Below are 18,213 nucleotides of genomic sequence, written 5' to 3'. Positions count from 1 at the left end.
TTTGTAATCCATGATCGAATTGTTTTTGTTTTTTTGTAATCCATGATCGAATTTTTTGGTTTTTTGTAACCCATAATAGAATTTTTTGTAATCCATGATCAAAATGTTTGTTTTCTTTTCTTGTAATCCATGATCGATTTTTTTGTTTTTTTTATTTTTTTTGTAACCCATGATAGAATTTTTTGTAATCCATGATCGAATGTTTTGTAATACATGATCGAAATGTTTGTTTTTTTTTTGTAATCCATGATCGAAATGTTTGTTTTTTTTTTTGTATTCCATGATTGAATTTTTTGTTTTTTGCTTTTTTTGTAACCCATGATAGAGTTTTTTGTAATCCATGATTGAATTTTTTGTAATCCATGATCGAACTGTTTTTTTCTTTTTTTGTAATCCACGATTGAATTTTTTGTTTTTTTTTGTTTGTTTTTTTTTGTAATCTATGATCGAATTTTATGTAATCCATGATCGAATTTTATGTAATCCATGATCGAATTTTATGTAATCCATGATCGAATTTTATGTAATCCATGATTGAATTTTTTGAAAATTTGTGATTTTTTTTTTTTAATCCATGATCGAATTTTTTTTTGTAATCCATGATAGAGTTTTTTGAAAATTTGTGATTTTTTTTTTAATCCATGATCGATTTTTTTGAAAATTTGTTATTTTTTTTTTTAATCTATATTATTCAAAGAGAAAATGAGAGAGATGATGATTCTGAGGCCACCCTATCACAGCCATATTATTCACATATCGAGTTCCAACAGCAACAGTGTAGGGATGAGCACGAAATACTGTAAATTAAATGCTGAATGGCGGTTCATGCAGGGAAAGAACATATCAATATTCGCATATTCATTCAAAAATATGAAAATTCTTAATGGAGTACCCTCATTTTTTATTGAATTCCTAAAAAACAATATTTATAATGAATTTTAATAATTTTTTCGAATTTTTCTTAAGCTTTATTCTGACCGACGAATCGTCGATTCGCCGATCCGGATCGGTTTTTTGGAAGCCCGATCCGGGTCACCGATCCGTTTTTTAAACCATTGGTTGGCATTCAAAAGATATGGTTTGAATACCCTTTTTGCTGTCAGGCGGGCATATAAACTCCTGCTAAGTAAGCGGATTTCAACATTGCATTTAGAAAGGAACCCCCCACCAAAATTTTATCCTTTTTGTACAGTTACAGTGGGGTGCCACACAACAGTGCTTCAAAGCGAGTCTCATTTTTGTTCTTCCTATTATATTTTAGGTGATTTTCCTATATTCTTATACTTGCCTATTTCATGCCGTAATTCATTATAGATGTGGTATTTTTGCCCCATTGTTTTTCTTGCCTCGCTCTCACCTGTAACTCTCAGTTTGTTGCCTGAATGAACTTCTTGATCCAAGATAGTGGAGACTGTGAGATGCTTAAACTTAGTTGCAAGAATCTTGTACTAGAGTGATGATCCCTCTTTGGAACTTCATCGCTATTCCTGTTCCACGACCTTTTTTGCTAGCTGCATCCTACTTTATCCTTCTAAATATTTCTATTCTTCTCTCCCTTGTGTCCCCTGTCCCAAATCCTACTTCTTGGGATTCTTTAGGCCAGATTAAATCAATTCTCGTTTAAATATTTCCCTACTGTAATATGAAGAATATTAATAATAGCCTATCGCAGAAAAGCAAATTTGCTAGCTACTTGAAAGCTGATAACCTCTAAAAATCATTACTACTGGTATCAATTTTGAGGGGTTTTTCTGTAGTTACAGTTATACACTTTATCAAACAAGCAAAATACAAGACTACGTTACCCATGACCTTTCACGCACTTTCCCATTTTAATTCACCAGTACTTGAGTAGTCAATTAGATTATCAATGCTTCTTTATGTGGATGTATTAGAAAATAAGTTTACCTAAAATTTCTTCTCCACCTGCAGCGCTTACATTTTGGCTAAGAATCTAAATGGGAAAGTGCTGAATCTCAGGGATGTCTTATATCGAATGGAATCCAACGTGCACCGACAAGGAAACATGAAAAAACATAAATTGTGAAGATGTTACACAACTGTAACATCACAGGCACTTTATCAATCATGCACATTATTTTTTCTGAGCTAGTGACATCATGCTATGCTCCAAAATCTATCAAGCATACGCTAATCAACTCGTGCAGCTTGAAGGCTATATTTTTTGTGTACTCTGCGAATGGAATCATAGTAACTCCTCTTCCTTTTTGCTTAACACCCGAACTCAAGTTCTCTTAAAGCTGAAATGATAATGGTTGTCTGGAATCAGTATTGTGGACTTTGTGCACCTATTACTATTACATTTAAATCCCAAAATTTAGTATTAGTAATATTTCCGGTTCCTACACTGATATTGTGGAGTGGGGTTATTCCTTTGTAGTTTATGCCTGTTCTTCCCATCAAAGGCTCAAGTCTGTGTTTGTCGGGTTTTCTTGTGACCAAATGCATGAGGCTCTCTAATGATGTTCCTCGTGTAGTTTTTTGATAACAAAGGCAAAGATTTGCTAGCCTTCACATAGACATTATAAAATTGTGTGAGAGGTTATAAGTTTGACAAGCTGGGTCTTTCATTACCCAGTGGGTTCTATCTCTTATTTTATTAGTTTTCCCATCTTAGTACATGACCAAATGTATTACAAGTCTTTCAGTTCTGAATTATGATTATTCATGACTAGTTTTCTCCAAATTTAGATCTTTGAGCATTTCGGTTTCCTAAATTTTCTGGAGAATGTTGCACATGACACCTCCGTGTATTAATTTGCCACATATATGAATGTGGTTTGTATGCATTTTTTGTTTCTGGGTTCGACAGTGGAATCCCAAAGGAAGGATAGAAAGATATGAGTTCATCCATTCCATAACAAAAGAAAATCCCCTCCCCTTAGAGAGCTGCAAAATTTACTCCTTGTGAACTAGTTCCTGGATCCCACCATCAATTACATCTCTATGTGATGGAGAAGACCCTTGAGTCTTGGCTGTGGCAAAGGGGCTCTCCTTGGGTTCACTCCCCAGGATGAGAGGGAGGAAAATATGAAAGAGAAATAGGATAAGAGGTTGGAGAAGGAGAAGAGTGAGAAAAAGATCAGAAGGAAGGATGTGCCACTCTCTTGTGGTAATTGGTGAGTTGCAGGGTGCTGCATTCTCCAAGCAAATTGGTCACCTTGTCGAGATTGCAATCTCAGGTCAAGTGTGTTGATTCTCTTTCTCGGATCAGTGAAGTTGCAGGGCGCTGCTTTCTCCTAGTAAGCTAGTCACCTTGTCGAGAACAAAGAGTGGGAGTTGAGCACATAACAACAAGAAAGATGGGCCAATGAGAGAGAGATATATTACATTATTATAGAATGACATGACATCTTACATTTTTTAAAATAAAATTTGGAGTTAAAAATTCGTTGGTTATTTTTCGTAGTTTATGGACTGCGCACCCAAATCCTAGTTAACTGCACTTGAAAACCTCGATTTTTAACCAGATGGAGCTCGATCCTGTGGAACTTATCATTCGATCCATAGAAGTTGAGATCGAGCTTCCAAACATATTAGTATCTCGATCCCTAATATTTTGGGGTTACAGAAGGTGATCCTGAACTTGGGCGCCTTCTAGCCTTTTGTGATGCCTCGCTCCCAATCCTATCCCAGAACCGATCTTGATCCTGATCCCGATCCCGGTAACTATGATGAGGCCCTCAAGACTATGCTTCTAAAAAATGCTCCCTCTATTACTTGAAGGGGAAGGAAATTGTTCTGTAGTCATGTGAGCACTATGCTTGTGGAGAATGCTTTCCCCTTGTACAGTCTTTTAAGGATCATGGGACGAAAAATTCCCCATAGTCATGTGGACTACCAATCAAAAGTGCGGAATGGTCCCCATATGGTCTCGTACGATGCTTCCTCTATTCCTTGGAGGGGCGTGGGCCCAGCAAGGCTCCAAGCATGCGGCGAGAGTATCTCTTTCTCTTGGGGCCAGGGTCCCCCTATCCTTTGGTGAGAGAGGTGTGGCCATGATTTGGTCTGCTGCAGAGAGTGACGGTTGTGGGCCCCTTCTAGATAAAGAATGTGGTGCACTGGCCCAATCTTCTAGAGTGTGAAAATGTGGCGTGGCCCCTGTCTTATAGACAGAGAGTGAGGCATAGGTCATACCTTCTTTTTTGGGGGGGGGGGGGGGGAGATCTTCTAGAGAAAGACAGTGGGGTGAAAGAAACTGGACATAGGCCCTGTCCTCAAGAGAGTAGTAGTGGGATGTGGGTCCCATAAGGGTACAATGTTGGGGGTAAATTTCGAGAGTTTAGATAATATTTTTCTCGGGCCCCCAATGGTAATATATTGTAGGACACTAGTAAAACCCAGAAAGTAGTGTACAAGTGTGAAACATAATAAATAAATGCAGTGTGCTTATGATTATCACTTCTTTTAAGTTGAATCCATATATGGACGTGCTTCTGTATCTTCTTGATTGGAATATCATTTCTTTCTTCATTCAGGGCTTGTCCTTCTCCACTAGAGATGATGTACTTGATATTTCCTCTTTTTGATTGATTGAAATGTCGTTCTTTTGTTACATATAAATTTTATAGCATATGTTTCTTATGATTCATATTGTTATGTTGCAGCTGGTTGAGTTTCTAGACAGCCCCTTGCACTGTTATTTAAGGCAGGCTGATTGCTTGAACTTCTTCTTTTGCTTCCGTTGGATTCTTATTCAATTTAAAAGGTGAGAAAGGAACTCCTTTACTGCCCAAAATTGTTTGGACCTTTCCTAAGCAAGCTGTCTATCTGATTCTTTTTGGTGTTTTCTTGGATCCCTGGAAACTGGAAATTCGATATCCTGATACTAGCTTGTAGTTGGTATTAAATGTTACTACTGTCCAATGATTAAAAGTGAAAGTTATTATGGTCAACTGATCTACTCTTTCTGCAATATTGATGTAGTGGTTTTTTATTTGTGGCTCCAGGTCTTGTCAAACAAAATAGAGAATAAGATATATCTGCTTGTATCATTTTCTTGATTATCATTACATTAACATAGATGTTTAAAAAGTGATAAATGTAGCATTTAACATTGTTGATACTTCTATAGTAGGGTAGGAGATGGAGATGTATTGATGTTCATGACCATGGTGTAGATACGTGAGATTCCTTCTGGAAACACTAGGTTACAAAGGCAGTAACATGTCCATGGTCATGTATATCTATAATGAAACGAGTCTCAGATTCTCATGATGGCATGACCATACATATTATGTACTGGTAGATTTGAGTTTGTGGATGCATACACACTTAATGATGCACACACACATAGGACACAATAGGTGTGTGCATGCTCCCAACCTCAGGGCTTTCCACATTTGGCTCTTCTTGTCTTCTGCTGTTATTCTTGTTCTGGCTTCAATTACCAAGCTCTAGCTCTTTTAATAATTGTTCATGATATGGTTCCTGTAGATTTGAGTAAAATGATAAAGAAATCAATCCAATCAGGATTTAACTGGAGCACATACTTTTTTGGAATGAGTTAACTGTTTTATTAAGTAAGGAATGGAGTACAAGTCTTCAAAAAATAGGATTCCCACAAACCGGGAGCTCTATACAAAAAATAAGCTTCCCGAAGAGCAGGAGCTTTATGCAAAAAGAGAAAAGGCTACCCATAGAGAGGTGGCCCTGTACAAAAATCACCAAGAAGGTGAGTAGATGAGAAGTAGGTCAAAACAGTAAATCCTTCCTTAGCGAGAATGCTACCTTCCATGTTGGCCTCTCACTAGTGTTCGGAAAATTGAACCCGAATGGTTAATCGGACATAGGGCTGCGAGCAGTTAGAACCTGAATTGGACTAACTGGGCGGTTATCAGGACTAACTAGTGCGGTGGATTTTTTTTTTTAAAAAAAGGGTCAAAAACCCAAAAAAAAAGAAAAAAGAAAAAGAAAAACCTAGATTAATTGTATATTACCTTATTACCTACATTTATCTTACAAAATTTTTTTTGAAACTTTTTATAAAAATTAATATGTGAATACTATGGAGATACGCAAGACAATTTATAATTTGACATTAATGTAATTGATGGAGTTACGAAGTCCAACTAACAATGGCTAGTAGTAATGAGAGTGGTAAGGGGTATCAGGGTACTCTTGTATTTTTCCAATGTATTTTCTTTGTTTCTCTATTCCAACAAAAGTTTTGAGGTAAGCATAGTAACAGTTCATGATTACATTCATCAATTGAGCAGCAAAGTAAACTGCTATATCAGCAGTCCTTACGACAAAATAAGAAAATGGTAAGAAGGAGCTGCGCATTATTGATCCCAAGTAAATATCACAATCCAAGACAGTTATTTAAAAGCAAGATCAAATTTTTTTTATTATAAAAAAGTTTGAAATTGTGAATGCCTCTGCCAACACAATTATAATCCCATGTCCATTACACAATTACAATCCTAATTCCATAATTACAACAATTACAATTACAATCCCATTTCCTTTATTACAAATATAGCTATATCATGCACTTAAAAAAAAAGAAAAAAATCAAGAAAAAAAAAATGAAGCAAAAGTAAGACCGACATTATCAGGCACTTATTTTTTTGTTTGTTAGAATCGATTTTTTTGTCATATTCATCAAAAAACATATTTTTATCATAAAAACCTAATTTTATCTAGAAAATATAATTATAGTAAGCAAAATAGAGAAACACTTCCCACATTAATCATAAAAAATAATGTTATTAACTTAATGATATTAAGTAAAATAAATTTTTTTTGGAAATCGGTTTCTCAAAAACCCCTAAAATCAAGCAACGTTTCAAGAAAAAACGACCGTCAATGTTTGGAAAATCAAACAAATCAATACAAAGGCTTTGTAAAGGCTTCCATCATCTTTCAAACACACCAAATCTAATAAAAAATATTTGATAAATATTTTTTATTTAATTTAAAAATCACAGACACACCAAATCTAATAAAAAATGTTTGATAAATATTTTTTATGTAATTTAAAAATCACTGAAAATGTAGACTTATGAAATTTTCATGACATCAAGCAAGAAATAAATTCATATAAAAACATTTACTCAATTATAAATTAATATACCTATTTTATATGACAGATGAAGCTTGATGATCAAAATCCATAATTCAATTTGATAAAAAAGACCACTAAATTGATTCAAAATCTGTTTTTTGAATCGAACACAAGTTCTTCGAGCAGCAAATTTTGAGGCCAAAATCAACCCCAAGTATCTTGTTTTTCGAACAAATTGAAACAGGGATATGGTAACCAATTCGATTATGATTCAAAACCCTCAACTTTCATCAATAATCGTTACCTATTAAAGATGAAATTAACGAAATGGCGGATCGAATTAGGGTTCTTCGAGCAGCTCGAACATAGGTTCTTCGAGCAAATTTTGGGGCCAAAATCAACTCCCTATATCTTGTTCGTTGAACAAATTGAAATAGGGATATAGTAACCAATTCGATTATGATTCAAAACTCTCAAATTTCATCAATAATTGTCATCTATGGAAGAAGAAATTGCTGAAATGGCAGAAATTTCAAAGGATAGAAAATCCGCCACTTCATTCCAAAAGAACTATTGTTTTTTTTATCTTTGATTTTGAATTTTGTTGTTTTATAGACAATCAATAATGGTTTACAATTCTAAAGCACCAAAAACGCCAAAAAATGGCAAGGATATCGAATAAAAAAAGCAAGAAAATTTGATTCACAGGTCTTGCTGCAAATAACGGGCTCCATTTCAAAAAAAGGCCGTTATTTCGTTTTGCCCGTTTTTTGCCAAAAAAACGCTCTTTTAACAGAAAATCGGTCCGGTTAGATCAAAACTGGTTGGTTAGACATAAATACGGCCGATTCGACCCCTAACTGACCGATATTGGTCCGGACATTTTATGGGGTGATACCCTTAGTCCTTAGAACCCCAAAACCGCCCCTAATCGGACTCGAAACCCTAGCGGTTCCGAGCTAACCGGCCAGTTCCGGTTCTAATTGATCGGTTTGTCTAATAGTGCCTCTCACCAAATATGCCTCCATGACACGACCATAAGCCTGCAAATGTGGGAAATCTCATAAAAAATGAAAGCAAGAGTCTAGGGGTAGGGAGAGGAACCCGAGGCCCATCGAATAACATTCTTGGAGTCGTCCTCGATGATTAAAATTGGGCTCCACTAGGGATTAAAGATTTTGAGGCCCTGAAGGAAGGCTAAAGCCTCGATCGATTAGGAATCCGTGCGGCCTATGTGTTTGGAGAAGGAAGCTAGGATCTGACCCTAATGATTCCTAATTAAACCTGCAATGCCTTCGGGAACCAGGTTGCCAGAGGAGCATCCATCGAAGTTCAGTTTGGTCCAATCTTCAATGAAAACAGTGGGGGGCTCCCTTGAAGCTTTTGTGGTTGGTCATAGATTGAATTTTGTTGAACATGGCAGCTGGTATGGATCTTTTGGCATGGAAGATCCTATTGTTTCTCTCTGTCTAGATGATCCAAAGAGTTGCCGCTACTGAAGCCTTCCATAAAAGGATGCCAGTTTTGGGCCAGGCGAAGGTTTGACGGGACCTGAAAGGAGGGGAATCAACTTGGGGTTTACCCATTGCCAATTGAACAGTTGGAGAATGGCACTCTAGAGCTCCTGAGCCAGGGGACAATGGATAAAGAGGTGAGCATTGCATTCTTCATCGGCTCTGCACATCATAGCTATTAGGAATGGGTAAGCCTCTCCTTTGAAACAGGTCCACCGTGAGGGCTCTTTCTGATAGGGCTATCTAGTTAAAGACTTGAATCTAGTTAAAGACTTGAATTTTATGGCATGTGATGAAGGACCAGGCCTTTGCAACAATGGAGGTGGGGGATAGGGGAAGAGTGGGCAGTTGTAGAAGCCTGTGGTAAAAGGAGGAGACCAAAAAACACATGAGGGAGATGGGCACCACATGATGAGATCCGAACCCTTGAGGGGGCAAGGAAATTGTTATGGAGGAGTGAAGAAAGTTTGATGGATTCTGTTACATCTGGGTTAGTTAGGGGTCTTCGGAAGGTGGCGTTCCAAGCTCTAGATGGTCCTGAAGTGACCATTTCGTATGCCACAAAGGTGAGACGATTGTGAGCCAGTAGGAAGAGGAAAGGAAAAAGGTCTTTGAGAGGAGTATACCCAATCCATAGATCAAACCAGAACCTGACTCGACGACCCTCTCTGGGATGAAGCTTTTAAAGAGACTTAGGGGGGAGTGGATGGATTTCTAGGCCCCGTGGGATCTACTGTTGGTCCTGTAATCGAGTATCCATTTGGGGTCAAGTCGATATTTTTGTCGAAGAACCTGCATCCACAGTTGCTTAGTTTGAGTGGCCATGAGCCACCACCATTTACTAGGCGGGGCTATGTTGTGCTTTCTCAAGTTGCGGATTCCTAGGCCTCTCAGTGGTTTGGGTAGGCATACCTTGCCCAGGAAATGAGATGAAACTTTCTGCAATTGGCCTCACCTGACCAAAGGAAGTTTTGCATGAGTTGCTCGAGGCGGTTGTACATTGCTGCGGGCATGTGGAAGAGATGTTTGGTATACTGAGATGTTAGAGAGGGTATCTTTAATTAGGATGATCCTTCTAGCTGATGAGAGGAAGCGGCCCTTCCATCTCACTAGTCTTCAGTCGACCTTGTATATGATATGAGCTCACTGTCTTTTCTTCAGCTCACCAATGCAAAGGGGCAATCCCAGGTAGCTAGATGGCAAGGCATGAGCCTGGCATCCCCAGCTGGTGGCAAGGTCTTGTGTGGTTTGGAGATCCAAGGCCACCCCAATCATCTTTGATTTGGCGATCTTTGATTTGGCGATCTTTGATTTGGCGAGATTGACCTTGAAACTTGTGGCAAACTCAAAGCATTTGAGGAAGAGGAGAAGAGAATCTAATTCCTAATTGGTGGCTTCACAGAAGACAAGACTGTCATCTGCGTACTGTAGCTGGGTGATGACTGCACCCCTAAGTCCACTCTTAGAGCCATTCAATAGAGCAGAATGGAACATGCGAGTAATGGATTGGCTGTATACCTCAACAGCAATAGGAAACAAGAAGAGAATAAGGGATCCTCTTGCTTGAGACCCTTAGATGAGGGGAAGATTAGGGGAGCCATTGATAAGAATGGAAAAGTAGGGGCTTGGCAATGCAACCTTTCATCCAGGTCCCCCATCGAGCCTCGAACCCCATTCTCTAGAGGGTCTCATCCAGACTTGACCAGTCGCCATGGTCATAGGCCTTCTCCTAGTCATGTTTAATAATTACCCCAGGAGTTTTGCAAAGGTGGCTGGTGTGGATGCATTCATGAGATACTAAGGCTCCGTCAATAATCTGGCTATCTTTAACAAAAGCCCCGTGGGAAGGGAACATGACCTGAGAGAGAACCTCCTTGAGTCCGGTAGCCAGAATCTTGGAAAGGATCTTGTAGGAGGTAATGATAAGACTGATTGGGCGAAAATCCTTTAGCTCTTCGGCTCCTTCAAGATTAGGAACAAGGGCAATAAAAGTGGCATTCGGTGCCTTATGGACAATGCCCCTGGTTAAGAATTCCACAAATAAGGAGAGGATTTCCTATTTCGAGAGTGGGCATTCTAGCCAGGAAGCCCAAAAATAATTGTTTGAAGTAGTCAATGATGTCACCCTCAACTTGGGCTGGTTGGTCCAAAGTTGAATTTCCAATCTGGATACGGGTAATGGTGTTGTCTTGTCTCCTACAATTAGCAATTTTATGGAAGAAAGCATATTGAGATCCTCTAATGGAGCCACTTCACTCACCCTAGACCTTTGATGCCAAAAAATTTCTTCTTTCTTAAGGAGAATTTGATAGTCATGTTTGAGTTGGAACCACTGCAATCTCTCTGAAGGTGATAGGGGTCTTACTTCCTCGATGAGGTCAATGCCATGGATAGACTGAAGCAGAGAGGGTTTTAGGGTGGGGAAGTTTCCTGGGAGGTGTCTGTTCCATTCCTTCAAAGAGTTTGAGGAGCTGGAGTTTGTGTTTAAGTGTGAATCCTGCTCTTCCAAGGACCAGGGGGGAGAAAGAGTTCCACCAGATGGGAATAAGGGAGAGGAGATGAGGTTCCTCTAACCACGCCATTTCGAATTGGTTGGTTTCAATGAGAGCTAAGATGGACGGGGAGAGTTTGTAGCTGAGGTCTCAAACTGTACTGCGCTTGTTGGGGTGCCCCAATTCGCTAACGTTCCATGAGCAGATCAGCAGATTAGCATGAATGAGGGTGTGGAAGGGAAACACGTCTGGGGAGGTGCTCTTTCAATGGGACTAGGGCTACAATGGAGCCAACCAAGGATCAAGGGGGATCCGACCCATCATAATTGACCGTGAAAGCAAGGTTTGAGATTTCTCATTTGCCTTTGCCGCCGACCCTGAGTCTCGTTTGGGTGCCTGCCTTATAGAATGTGTGGAAAACTCCTTCAAGGCCATTATAATGAAAGCCCAAACTTTTAGAACTTCATGGATATTACCTTGAATTGCATCCATGTCATCCACGAACTTGGAATCCTCCGAGGGGGAGGTGGGATTAGAAGAGCTAGCTTTTGGAGAGACCCCAGAGGAGGGTGAAGCGGCTGATCTTCGGAGCAGGGGAAGAGGTGAAACACTTCTAGAAGGAGGGGTTGTAAGGCTCTGAGATGCCCAGGATAGAGACACGGGGGGGGGGGGGTAGGAGTTGGTGGGAGGGTTGCGGGAGTTGGAACGAGGTTTTGGTGGGCTGGGGAGATAGGGAGGGGGAGGGAGGGGGAGGGGATAAACCAAGGGGGGAAGGATGGGGCCCTGAATGGAGAGGTAAGCAGGGGATGGGAGAGTCATAAGGAAGCCACTTGAGGTGCGTATTGGGGGGGGAGCTGGGTTGGATGGGTTACCAAAGAAGGTGGGCTGGGGGAGGTGGGAAAGGTATGAACGGAAGGCCAGGGGTTAGGGGAGATGAGGGAACCGAGGTTGAGCAGTAGGGAAGAAAGAAGGGGCAACATGGGTCAGGGGAAGGGGTGAGGGTAATAGGGCTGGGCTTAGGTTAGAGTATGGGATGTATGAGTGGTAGGCTGCGATGTGGATATGGGGGTGAGAAGGGGCTAAGGATCTAGAGGAGGGGACGGGGTAGGAGAGAATGGCAGGGCCATAAGGGGGGAGTGGGAGTGGTGGAAATTAAGAGAACAGGGAGCTAAAACCAGAAAATGGGGGGAGTGGGGGTGGTGGAATTAAAGTCACCTGTGAGCCCGATGGGGACCGGAACTCAACTGCGAGCGAGATCAGCAGATAGAGCGCCAACAGTGGGTGGTGACTAAAGGCTGACTACACAGGGGAGAGGAGGTGAGGTCGACTGAGAAACCCATGGTAGTGAAGGCAATAGGAAGGTGAAGGGAGGTTGACATCGCTGAGGGCCCACCTTCTGAGAGGATGGGGGGTTCTTCCAAGCAGGAACTGCCATCTCCTGTGAAGAGAGATCGAGGGAGTGGGCGAGCTCAGCCGTAGATGAAGGGCTTCCAGGGGAGCGAGCTAGACAGCCTCAGCAGGGTGGTCGAAGCACAGAAGGGGCTGAATCAAAAGGAAGGAGAGAAATAGAAGAGGGAGGAAGAGAGAGACAGGGGAGGCAGGGAAGACTAATAAGAGACTAAAATACTCTTCCGAAGGCATGCGACTCTTGTTGATTTACGCTTGGCTTGGGATTTCTCCAACAGACTTACAATGTGCTCCAAGCTATCTCAGTTATGCATGTTTTTCCAATCTATGGGTTAAAAAACTAGCCTGTTAAGGTACACTGTAGATGTATTATGCAATCCAAAGAGGTTACTGACAAATGGGCCCTGCATAATATTAGTAAAGCATACTTTTCAGTTATTTGTGGTGTTAGAAAGACTCGTGCACTCCACTGTAGAAACTCCTCATCAGGCACCTTGCAATGTGAAACTGGCAGTGCCTTTGAAGAAACTCAGTTATCTATGTCATTTTTTCATAGATGATAGGCAGTGATGTCATCTTTGGTACTTCATAATATTCGAGATCTAGTTGTGGGTCGTCTTAAAAGTTTGCAATGGTTCTGACCATGGATATTTGCAAGGTAGTCTTAGAAACCTGGAATAGGAAATCTTGGTCGAATCTCACCTGTATCTTACATGGTTGATTGTCAATTATGTGTGTAGAAGAACTCTATATGTTCTGATCAGTGAAAAAAAGGCCAGAATATAGCTCGGACTCAGAAGATCTGGACCCCAACTCAGAGGTCGGACTCAGCCGAGTCTCTGTAAAAACTCGAGGGGCAACGACCCAGTGAGGGGGGCCATGATCCAGTGAGACTTGCCTGAGGCTCAGGGTTTTTTTTATCTAGACATGTCACTAGTTTTTTAACACTGTTTCTGATTATCCAATATTTTAAAAAATGGCCAGAATTCTTAGCTTTAACTTGGGGCCAAACTAGCTTCTAATTTACCTTTTCAAAGATGAAGGTTAAACTCATTTAACCTTTAAATCTGAATATATGTGAGTACATTTGTTCTGCCATAGAGTAAGGTGGGATTTGAATTTGAAAGGAACGGTTGCAAAGTAGGCCGTGGTGACTTTTATGTGCTATAGGAATTCTCATTTGCATGATTTCAATTGTGTTCCGGAAGTAGTTATGTAAATTTTGCATCAAAGACTTCGAATCGTAGGAATCTCAGATCATAAAAGCTTGCATAAACATGATGCTATGCTAAGCTTGCTATGAGTTCTCTAGGAATATCAAAGGCGATCATTCTGGCATTACCATTTAAGTTACAGTAAATCCCCCTTGTGTTGTTTTTGGTTTTTTCTCGTTTTCTGTTGGTAAATTGTTAAGCATCTAATCACACCAGGGGAATCAACGTTGTTCACATGCTTGTTTTGTCAGTAAGTGTGAATTGATTTGTTCTGACTTTCACTATTTTAGAGAATTTGTGTACGAGAAGACAATGCGATTATGGGAAGTGCTGTGGACACATTATCTTTCCGAGCATTTCCACTTATATATGTGTGTTGCCATCCTTAAGAAGCACCGAAAGAAGATCATCGAGGAGAGAATGGATTTCGACACGCTCTTGAAGTTCATAAATGAGCTTAGTTGCCATATTACTCTTGAAGCCACTCTCAAGGATGCAGAGGCCCTGTGCATTATTGCTGGTGAGAATAAGGCTGCATGCATTCCCCCAGGTACCCCTCCGTCCCTTCCTGTTGAGGGGGGGCTGCTTGAATGAGATTTTCTCCATTTGCTCACTTGAGACAATCAAGTTTGGGATGTGCAAGTCACCCCATTTGGTCATTAACTACATGTCTATATTGCAGCAGCTGACGAGATTACTGTTCTCAAATTTAGGATGCATGTATATAATGAACAGAGTCACCTTTATCATTTGTTATGAGGAGAATAATTCCATATTCTTATTCATGTAAATGTGCATCTAAACCAAAGGTGCAGTTGCTTATCTTGAACTTCCATTCAATCTCCTGATTTTCCCTAAAAAAACTTCCATTCAATCTCCAAACATTGGAAAAACTATACTACATGCTTCAAGTCTCAAACTTTGGTTGCCATCGAATGAGACTGAATGGGGTCTTGATTCATGGTGGCCTCTTTTTGCCTTTTTTGGTTAGTTCACATAGAATGCTTTTCAGATAACATGGAAATAGTATTTTTCACCCGTTGCCCTCGGAACAATGGCCTGGCCACTAAACTATTATGAAGTCACCATACGTGGTAGATGACAATCTTTTCTAGATAATGTGAAGCAAGGAATGCATTGGAACATGAATCTGAGTTTGGGAAATATAAATGAAATTAATGACCCTGGGGATTAAGGTTTGGGAGGAAAGAGCAATTTAATGCGAGGATGTTCCCTTTTCATTCGTTTTTAGATAATTGACAAAACTCCTCGGCCAGAATTAAGAGGTGAGGGGCGTTTGGATCTCAAATGGGGCAGGTATGGATTTGTGACCTTGAGCTGTGCAAGTTGTTCTGTCGAGCACAGGTTGAGGTTCGGCTTCAATGGGGAAAATGGAGCACCCAACAGCGCATCTTTACACAACTACGAGATCACCTTTTTCATTTTGGGGTGACCGAGGGATCGTACCATATGAGCCTTAGATATTTCTAATTCGTTAAAATAAGTTAGGCCACTTATGTAGAATTTTGACTATCACTGCCCCCACTCTCTTTCTCTCTCCCCATTGGTGGCACATAGCAGTTCTTGCTTCTTTTATTATGGAACATGGGACATGAAAAGTAGAGTGAACTTTTCGGTCATGTGGATAGGCGTGGGAATGTTTTCAATCCAATTATATAGACAATTGGTGTGAAAAGATGCATTGGGACCGATTGAAAAATACTAGCATCTAATCACATGAGGAATCAGAGAAAATTTTCACATGAACCAAACATGCTCTTAAATTTTCCACGAGATCTCCAACATTCTTGTTCACAATACCCCTATCATAACGCATGAATGCTCATCATTTTTATTTTTGTTTCCCTCCAAGAATATATTTACTAATATCATGGCTGCTGAACAGAAGGTTGAAGTGTCGTGACTCGGTAAACCTGATGCATAGCAGAGGAAGGATGCATGGGCATGGGGCGGGTCGGTTGGTTTGTGTTTAGATCAACGTATGAAAAGTTGGGTGGTCGGATTTCTAATTGCCCGGTTAATTGGAACCGGCCACTGGCCGACTTTTGTTTTGCTAGTTTTGGTGAATCGGCTGGGTATTTAAAAAAAATTTAAAACAATTATATAAAATCTCAAAAAAAAAAAAAAAAAAAAAAGGATTATGTTTTTCATCATTTTGGTAAAGATTGAAAAATTTTTTAGCCATTAATATTTATTTTTACATTTTGCCCTTTTTAAAAAATATCAAAAATGCTTTGGGCACATATCGATTATTTAAAATCTAATTTTTTCATTAATTTTCAACTTCATTTGGATGCTCTGTTTAATTGTGGATTTTTCATTAATTTTCAACTTCATTTAGATGCTCTGTTTAATCATGCTTTAAATATATTTTTTCATATTTTATTAGATTTTTTTGTTTTTATTTTTTATTTTTTTAAAGACTTTTTTGATTGCCCAAGACTTATCCGATTATGCCGATTGAACCGGCAGGTTTATCGGTTAGGTCCATTAAACAAGCAGGTTTACTGGTTAGGCCGATTAAATCGCTTCCGGCCCCATATCTGATTAATCGTTCCAGTTTGATTTTTTCTACACTGGTTTAGATTAGCATTGACATTTGTGTACACATCCCCACACAATAAGCAGAGTGACCCTCATGTCCTTTTTGGTCCCTTGTAACATGGCCATTCTCTTCACGTTTTAGCGTCTTTGGGTAAATGCCCTGAAAAAACATTCATAAAATTTGTTTTGGTGATGTAAATTTAATTCATAAATGCTGTTTACAAAGAAGTCACAAAACCAAGGGAGCAGGAACAATCAAACCCTGCAAAGAAATACCACACTTTGCCAATCCATTTGCCACATCATTAGCTTCAGTTGAAGCTAAATGATACCTCCAATCCATTGCAACAGTTGAAGACCTGCAGGCAGATATGTCTAAGGGACCATGGTGGTCTAAACTTTTTATTATACCAATTAATTACATTGAGCAAATCCGCATACACTAAACAACATCCACCCTTGTAAGTCAGCAAGAAATTCAGGCTCATTAGCTGATTTAACTCCACACGTACTAGAATAGGAAAATAGAAAATACCCTCGGAGCCATGCCTCCTAAACCAGGAGGTCTCGGGTTTCCTACTGAGCTTCCATCAAAATTCAAGTTGACTTACTCCAATAATAGACAAGCCCCCCTTCATTTAGGACTCAATTTATATTAGTTCACTAAATTACACAAATTCACAGTTAAATCCACCTTAGAAACTTCCACTTCCTTTGTGACTGAAAACCAGCACCATAGGTGTGAACAATTTTCTCTTTCACATTGTCCGAATTGCATTTAACCCCTTGAAAAGTTCTATCCCTTTCTAACCAAATTTCCCATACCATAGTTGCTTTAAATATCCACATAGTTGTCCCTAGTTTCAGTAGACCACCAACCTCCAATTGTTCGACCATATCAATGTCTTCTCGATAGCATCATCGATAGTCCTATTTTGTTTAGTGCCTACTCCTTTATGTGACTGGTAAAAGAACAATGCAAGAACAAGTGATCTCCCGTCTCTTCATCCTCGTATAATAAGGTAATAAGGTGACTCTTCCCCTCTTCATTAGATTATCCAAAATAAGGGTTACCTTGCAACAAAATCCAAAGAAATGCCTGTACCTTTGTGGAATTTGCCACCTCCAAATCTTATTTAAGACTAGTTGATCCCATCTTAGGTGATCATGAAAAAGGATATGGTAAGTTGTTTTAACCGAGAAGAGACCTCCCTAGTACTCTCACAAACCACTTTATCTTCAAGCAAAGGAGATAGATACAGAGAATCCAAGATCCCAAATAATTGAAATAATTTCTTATGAAACTTTATTATAACCACACTCAAGATTCCATACGATATTCAAGCCTTGCTATTGATATACATCTTTCACCTTCACCTTTGAGTTAGTACTACATTAAAAAATTTGTGGATAATTAAATTTCAAAGCTCTATAACCTATCAATTTGTGATGTCAAAAATTGATATTATCTCCCTTGCCCACCAAGCAACGAATATTAGGCTCCACAAACTCGTTAGTGTAACGATTACCTTTCCATAAGTGTGACTGATGAGTAGCACCACGTCCTCGACCAACCAGCACAGAATATATAGATGGCCGCCTGCCTTCATAACTGATTGTTGGCCCAAGCGAAAGGCCGTTGTTTGATCCACTACTGGTTGAATATTCTGGTGCCGGACTCGGAAGATGAAGACAGGGGGGTGGCTGTAGAGGATGGGTTCAGTGAAGGGGGTTTGGGGTATGACTCTGATTACTTTTAGTGGAAAGTTCTGTCATACCACTGGAAAGTGTTGGTGAAGGTGTGGAGGAGGATTGTCAGTATCGAGTAATGCCTGATAATATGGGTCTGAATTATTGTGTTCCAATAGTTGTGGTGCTCTAGGCTATTAGGGACAAGAAGAAGCTGGAGAAGTTGGCAAAACAAGTGTCTGAGAAGGATGCTAATCTGGAGCAGTCAGGGGTAGTTCCTGAAGGCAAATTCCCTTCCGCTG

At 39.8% G+C, this 18,213-nt stretch overlaps 1 protein-coding gene across 2 annotated transcripts in view; it reads left to right on the top strand.

Annotated features, from left to right (window-relative positions):
- Positions 1-14,616, top strand: part of LOC18444959 (RabGAP/TBC domain-containing protein) — a 48,762-nt gene extending 34,146 nt beyond the window's left edge. For both annotated transcript variants that reach the window (XM_011629023.3, XM_006855114.4), the window contains 2 exons: positions 4,629-4,729; positions 13,948-14,616. In XM_011629023.3, the coding sequence (XP_011627325.1) occupies positions 4,629-4,729; positions 13,948-14,251 (405 nt within the window). In that variant the 3' untranslated portion in view covers positions 14,252-14,616. The remainder of the gene's footprint in view (positions 1-4,628; positions 4,730-13,947) is intronic.
- Positions 14,617-18,213: the final 3,597 nt, after the last annotated feature.

This window comes from Amborella trichopoda, chromosome 13 (assembly GCF_054954075.1).
Source record: "Amborella trichopoda isolate Santa Cruz 75 chromosome 13, AtrichopodaSantaCruz75HAP2 v2.0, whole genome shotgun sequence".
NCBI classification, from domain to species: domain Eukaryota; kingdom Viridiplantae; phylum Streptophyta; class Magnoliopsida; order Amborellales; family Amborellaceae; genus Amborella; species Amborella trichopoda.
This window is presented reverse-complemented; position numbering and strand designations above follow the sequence as displayed.